Here is a 7,479-nt window from a genome sequence, read left to right on the forward strand (position 1 = left end):
AGACCGATTGAAGGGTGCAGTAATCTGGATGTCCATCTAAACTCATTTTGCCTGTTGTGACCCTCTGTAACGGGGGGTCGCCTCAAGTCGGTAAGGAGCCAATCTATATATTTGGTGACGGGAAAGCGCACATTGTTTCTGGAGAGAAAAGAATAGTGTGTCCTAATCAAACTATCTTTATGAAGATTTCTCACTGGTGTTGGATTAATTATTTGGACATTTCACTTTAATAACAGGATATATGATCACATGGACGTTATTCAGTGTTAATATTGTTAAAATTCTTGGTGTTCAAATTATTGCTTTACTATTCTGTATCTATAATATTAGGTACATATTTCATTTTTGGATTATTTATTTAATTTTTGTTTTATGTTTTTTGTTTTATTGGTCTTTTTTATTGTTTTTTTCACTATATGGTGTTTTTTTTCTTTCTTTTTTTGTCACATTAATACTATGTTACTGTATTTCATTTGAGGGGAGTAGTGTTGTACACGGATGCACATATATATATATACATGTGCCATACTTGGAGGTGATTTCATAGGTACAATATTTAGGGTTTTATATTTTGTTTTCACATATACACACATCCTGTTCATTTTGGGATTTTGAGGTTAAGCGCAGTTCCCCTTTTTTTCTTATGTTGATTTGTGTATTTTTGGTATACATTAGAATTGCAGCTTCCGACCACTTTTTATCTTGAACATTTCGTAGCGCAGTTTTTCCCCCCTTTTTTTCTGTTCACTCTAGGACAGGACTACAGAGCACATCTCCCTCCTCTCTAAAATAAGAGTCAGGTGTTCAGAAGTTCTGTAGTTATTTTATTTGTATTTCTTGAAACAGATAAACATAATTAAAAGTGTTCTGTTTTAACAGACCAAAGGAGAGCAAATAGGAAGTTCATTGTTAGGGTTTACATACACATTGTCATTGCCCATGTATGCTCCAGATTAGTGACTCCCCAAGCAGTAACATAAGGATACAGCTGTCAGGATCTTGTGCCATGAAAAACAAGTCAGCTCATCATCTTGTCATCAGAGTTTCTGTCTACCTGCTTGCAGTTGTTTACCATTAAATATATGTAGCCTCCTGGAATATATTTTCTTAGGCACATATGATGAAGATATCGGACCATGAAATTGCCCGCTCGTTAACCTGTTCTAAGCACCTTAAAATAAAAGTCAGATCACAAGCAAGCTGTGCAATGCTCATAAACTGAGTTCCCTAAACACACAATCATTGAGTAATCTTAGCTCGTTGGGAATAAATTTGAAGAGCATCAGCAACAAGCAAACATTTACAAGGTATAAGCGATGGATCCCAGGCAAATGGATAAATAAAATAAATAAAGTATGTAGCACTACCCCCGAAGGAGCTGCTGGTTAGATTTGGACTTACCGTTACCTTCTGTTCTCCTCGTTTCTAGGGGTGTCCTGTGGTAAATGGGGAGGGGGTAAGGTTTGCGCTATGGGGACAGAAAAAGCTATTTAGAAAATAGGAAAGAGGCAAAAAAAATATAAAATCACATATGTAGAGAAGGGAGGCTGCCACTACCAGGTAATACCAGCCTAATAGGTTGGAAGGGAATGTAAATACTAAGGTGGTAGCTATGGCGCTCTCCTGTGACAGCACATAAAATACATATTACATGTGAATTACAAGTGCTAAAATTAATAAACAACTTTCTTAAAGTGCTAGTGCTACATAAACTCCTATGTAATTATTGCAGTGCAAATTGCAGGTGGTAAATAAAAACAGAAAAATGTTGAAAAAATAAAAAAAAAATGCTGAAAAAAATGTTGAATTTTTTTTAAAAGAAATATACTCTATATTTCACAGCTGTGTGCAATCGAAAGTGCTTATGTGCTTTTGGTGCAAAATACGTGCTTATAAAGCTTATGAAACTTATATCATCTTCACACAATAAAGTCCATTAAAAAACAATAAAGTCCAAGAAAAGATAACTTCAAAAGATTCCACAGAAATTCAATCAAAGTGACTTGTGCTCAGTGCCTGGTGTATCCTGAATTACAATTGGTGCATTTTCCGTGCATAGGACAAATTGCCGCACTCACCAGCTCGCCTCCACAGTGTGAGCCCCTGTGTCGCTGTGTAAAGCTGGTCCGGTTAATATTCAGTTACTCCTCATTTCCTTGTGTTATATAGAAAAATAAAACATCCATGGTGTAGTACTGTTTAAGACTATTATCTTTATTATAATTCAAAAGTGGCTACCAGACGACGTCCAATGACGAAACGCACAGGGCGTGGCCTAACGTGTACACACTCTCTCTCACAAGGCGGCGGCAATGTTTGTATTTTAAAAGCGTTTTTACCTCTGATCTATGTGAGTAGCCACTTTTGAATTATAATAAAGATAATAGTCTTAAACAGTACTACACTATGGATGTTTTATTTTTCTATATAACACGAGGAAATGAGGAGTAACTGAATATTAACCGGACCATCGGTGAGATTGACACCTCACGATCCCCGTCGCCTGGTATGGATTTAAAGGGGAACCCCTACACCGAAAAAACAGCGTGGGGTCCCCCCCAAAGTCCATAGCAGACCCTTTCCGAGCACGCAGCCCGGCCGGTAAGGAAAGGGGGTGGGGAAAAACGAGCGCCCCCCTCCTGAACCGCACCAGGCCGCGTGCCCTCAACATGACGGGGTGCTTTGGGGAAGGGGGCCCTGCGCCCCCCCACCCCAAAGCACCTTGTCCCCATGTTGATGAGGACAAGGGCCTCTTCCTGACAACCCTGGCCGTTGGTTGTTGGGGTCTGCGGGTGGGGGGCTTATCAGAATCCGGGAGCCCCCTTTAATAAGGGGGCCCCCAGATTCCGGCCCCCTACCCTATGTGAATGAGTATGGGGTACAATGTACCCCTACCCGTTCACCTGGGGGAAAAAAGTGTTAATAAAAAAAACACAACAAAGGTTTTTAAAGTACTTTATTAGACAGCTCCGGGGGTCTTCTTCCGACTTGGGGGGTCTTCCAGCCGGGCTCCTCCACTATCTTCTGCTCTTTTAACGCTAGCTCTTTTACTAGCGGAGGAGCCTGGCTTTCTCCTTCGTCGCCGCCACCGTCCGGGGGTCTTCTTCCAACTTCGGGGGTCTTGTCCCGCTCTTCGCTTCTTCTGCTGGGCCTCTTCTTCTTCCTTCCGATGTTGACACAACGCTCTCTCCAGCCGTAATGGCAGGGACGCGTTGTGCGTTGACTTATATAGGCATAAGGGGCGGGGTCACCGGGCGATGTCGCTTTCAAGGGTTCAGAATCTGTCAGTCAATCATCAAACATGAAAAGCAGCCAACCTGGACCATGGACCAATCATAAAAGGTTTTTAAAAAAAGGGTATACAAATAGAGTTGCATCCTTACTCTGACCTTTATTACCCACAAAGATAAAACACCATGATTATATAATTCCCATAAAAAATATTCTCTAGTCTAAAGCGTTCCTGGAACCTTGGTATCAAGCTTCTCCTTCACAAATAATTCATACTCTCTTTCTTCTTTTCTTTCAAGTCCTAGCCTTATTGGATGTGATGTTTTGTACCCCTGGACTAGCTATTTGGGAAATGATCTAACGAGTCGAGGAAATATTACTATCAGTGGCGGAACTACCGCCATAGCAACACATGCGGGCGCTATGGGGCCCGCAGTCAAGTGGGGCCCGGTGAGGACAGGCGGTGCGGCTCCGTGGGTGATAGCGGACGGCCCGCGGCTCGTCCGCGAATGATAGCGGGCGGCCTGCGGCTCCGCAGGCGAGAGCGGCGGCTCCGCGGGTGAGAGAGTGGGCGTGAGCGGGCTGGCCAATCAGGTAGCTGACGGGCGGGGGACCATAGAGATTACATCATCTTTCACTGCCCGGCGCCCGTCCTGCATCCCTGCAGTGCAGTTTCCCCCTCACTGTGCAGGCAGCCAGGAAGCAGAGAGATGGCATTATCTCTCTGCTGCCTGACTATCTGCTGCCTGACTCTGTGACACAGCAGGAAAGTGACAGAGCAAGTGACAATCCATAATGTGTGGCAGGCGACGTGGCAAGTGACAACCGGGACATGGCAAGTGACAATCTGTAATGTGTGGCAGGTAACGTGGCAAGTGAAAATCTGTGACGTGGCAAGTGACAATCCGTAACGTGTGGCAGGTGACGTGGCAAGTGAAAATCCGTGACGTGGCAAGTGACAATCCGTAATGTGTGGCAGGTGACGTGGCAAGTGACAATCCATAATGTGTGGCAGGTGACGTGGCAAGTGACAACCTGGGACATGGCAAGTGACAATCCGTAATGTGTGGCAGGTGACGTGGCAAGTGAAAATCTGTGACATGGCAAGTAACAATCCATAATTTGTGGCAGGTGACGTGGCAAGTGACAATCCGTAATGTGTGGCAGGTGACGTGGCAAGTGACAATCCATAATGTGTGGCAGGTGACGTGGCAAGTGAAAATCCGTGACATGGCAAGTAACAATCCATAATGTGTGGCAGGTGACGTGGCAAGTGACAATCCGTAATGTGTGGCAGGTGACGTGGCAAGTGACAACCCGGGATGTGGCAAGGGACGATCCATAATGTGTGGCAAGTGACAATCTAGGACATGGCAAGTGACAATCCATAATGTGTGGCAAGTGACAATCTAGGACGTGGCAAGTGACAATCCATAATGTGTGGCGAGTGGCAATCTAGGACATGGCAAGTGACAATCTGTAATGTGTGGCAAGTGGCAATCTAGGACGTGGCAAGTGGACAATCCGCAACGTGTGGCAGGTGATGTGACAAGGGAAAATCCTTAATGTGTGGCAAGTGACAATCCAGGACGTGGCAAGTGACAATCCATAATGCGTGGCAAGTGACGTGGCAAGTGACAATCTGGGATGTGGCAAGAGGACAATCCGCAACATGTGGCAGGTGACATTCTGCAACGTGTGACAAGTTAAAATCTGCATCTGGTGGCAAGCGATGATGGCAAGTGACACGCTCAGGGATCCCACTGATTTTGCATTATGGTGAGTTGAACTATTTTGTTTTATATAACAGAACAGAAATTGGTTAGAAGGCATGGAGGTCAGCAATGTGTTCCCTTCAGGGGCTGCATACAGTATACTGCATACTTTGTTGTTAAAAATTAATATAAGCCGTTGCCTGGATACTGTGCCACATGGATGTGGTAGTCTGTTGTTCAATGGCATTAGTTAATTATTTTTTTGTGGGGGGGGGGGGGGCCCATACAACATTTTGCTATGGGGCCCTGTGATTTCTATTTACGCCCCTGATTACTATCAAGGGAGTGAAGAAGCAACATTACTTTATGTGTCATTTACTATTTTGAACGTTACTGTTTGCTGATTATGCTTGATAATGGCTTTTTCATCCATTTCTAACTAATTGTTTTGTACGTATCAAAGTAAATTCTGCCAATAAAAATGATTGGAAACTAAAGATATTCTCCAGCCTTCCACACCTCTGCCACTTTATTAGGTACACCTTGCTAGTACCGGGTTGGATCCCTTTTTGCCTTCAGAACTGCCTTAATTCTTTGTAGTATAGATTCAACAAGGTGTTGGAAACATTCCTGAGAGATTTTGGTCCATATGGACATGATAGCATCACATAGTTGCTGCAGATTTGTTGGCTGCACATCCTTGATGTGAATCTCCAATTCCACTAAATCCCAAAGGTGCTCTATTGGACTGAGATGTGGTGACTGTGGAGGCCACTGGAATCCAGTGACCTCATTGTCATGTTCAAGAAACCAGTTTGAGATGATTTGAACTTTGTTACATGGTGCATTATCTTGCTGAAAGTAGCCATCAGACGTTGGGAACACTTTAGTCATAAAGTGATGGACATGGTCAGCAACAATACTCAGGTAGGCCATGGCGTTTAAACGATGCTCAATTGTTACTAAGGAGCCCAAAGTGTGCCAAGAAAATATCCCCCACACCATTACACCACCAGCTTAAACCATTAATAAAAGGCAGGATGGAGTCATACTTTCTTGGTGTTTACGCTAAATTCTGACTCTACCATCTGAATGTCGCAGCTGAAATCAGACCAGGCAATGTTTTTCCAATCTTCTATTTGTTCAATGTTGGTGAGCCTGTAATTATTATAGCCTCAGTTTCCTGTTCTTAGCTGACAGGAGTGGCACCCAGTGTGGACTTCTGCTGCAGTAACCCATCTGCTTTAAGGTTCAATGTGTTGTGCGATTTTGGTAGACTGGTAGCCCAGGAAGCTGTTTACAAATAACATAAGGTTGCGGTCACCATCGATCGGCCAGCTTATATTTCCTTGGTACCCCCAAGTTTTTCAATAACAAACTCCACGTTGCAAATCGTGTATTCTCATTTTTAAGTCAAAGTTCCTTTTGTTTCTTGATTGCCTAGCTAAGGTATGTTCCATGGCTTTCTCATATGCTTGCTGCAGGTTCTTCCGTAATCTGTCAACATAGCCTCTGTGAGATGTTAAAGGAGTATTATCAATTGAGGTGCCAAAAGCTAAGTCAACAAGAAGGCTGGCTTCTCTCCCAAACATGAGGCGATATGAAGAATAACCAGTGGCGTCATTCACAGTGCTATTGAGAGCATGTACCATGGCTGCAATATGATTTCCCAAGTGCTGCTTCTTTTCAGGGGTTAGAGTCCCCAACATATTCAACAAAGTTCAATTAAACCTCTCAGGCTGAGGATCCAATTGTGGGTTGTATGGCATGGTTTGAGATTTCTTTATGCCCAGCAGGGTGCACAGCTGATGAACTGGCCGACTCTCAAAGTCTCTTCCTTGATCAGAGTGAATTCAGACAGGCAACCCATAATGGAATAATGACAATAAAAAGTACCACAAATTATTTTGTGTCCTTAGAATGTCATAGCGGCGCTCATGTCAAACAGTCCGGTTTTGACAAGCTTTTATATGGTTTCAGCACATATAAGAATGAAGCGATAAGAAAATTCAAGAACATATAAGAATAAGGCGATGAAATAATTCCTCTGAAGAAATGTGATTCTTGTTGCAGTGATCCTAATTGATGTCACACGTGCACCACACACCTCAAATACCACCATGTGTAAGAAAACTTCTCCCCTTTGGGAATTAACTCACCAGATGGCCAAAATTGAAATGCATTTTATAGTAATGTTTAGTTGCCGCTTAAAAAGAACATCCACCAGCTCAGCTAATGTTCTTACTGGGTATACATGGCTTCAATATGATAGGATCATGTGAAAGAATAAAAATATCCACATAGAGTAATCCTATTTATAAATAAATGCCCCCCTAACAAGATATACGTACTAGCTTAAAATATTAAAGAGCAGATATGAAGTAAACTGAAAGCGTAGTCACCAGTCGCCAGTCATGCTGCGGAGGAAGATGCCTGTAACAACAGTCGCTGTGTCCTCTTCCTGGTATTTTGGTGAAAACTAAACTGTACCAATTCCTTAAAAGGGTTTTTGCTTTTGGCATGGAGCTGTGTT

General features: G+C 43.1%; 1 protein-coding gene across 1 annotated transcript in view; it reads left to right on the forward strand.

Moving 5' to 3' along the window:
- Window positions 1–6,969, forward strand: part of LOC143986681 (uncharacterized) — a 30,552-nt gene extending 23,583 nt beyond the window's left edge. The window contains exon 2 of the mRNA XM_077485088.1: window positions 6,743–6,969. Coding sequence (XP_077341214.1) covers window positions 6,743–6,969 — 227 coding nt within the window. The remainder of the gene's footprint in view (window positions 1–6,742) is intronic.
- Window positions 6,970–7,479: the final 510 nt, after the last annotated feature.

Source organism: Lithobates pipiens, unplaced genomic scaffold (assembly GCF_037356315.1).
Source record: "Lithobates pipiens isolate NorthernLeopardFrog02 unplaced genomic scaffold, aLitPip1_a1.2 Scaffold_18, whole genome shotgun sequence".
Taxonomy (NCBI): Eukaryota; Metazoa; Chordata; class Amphibia; order Anura; family Ranidae; genus Lithobates; species Lithobates pipiens.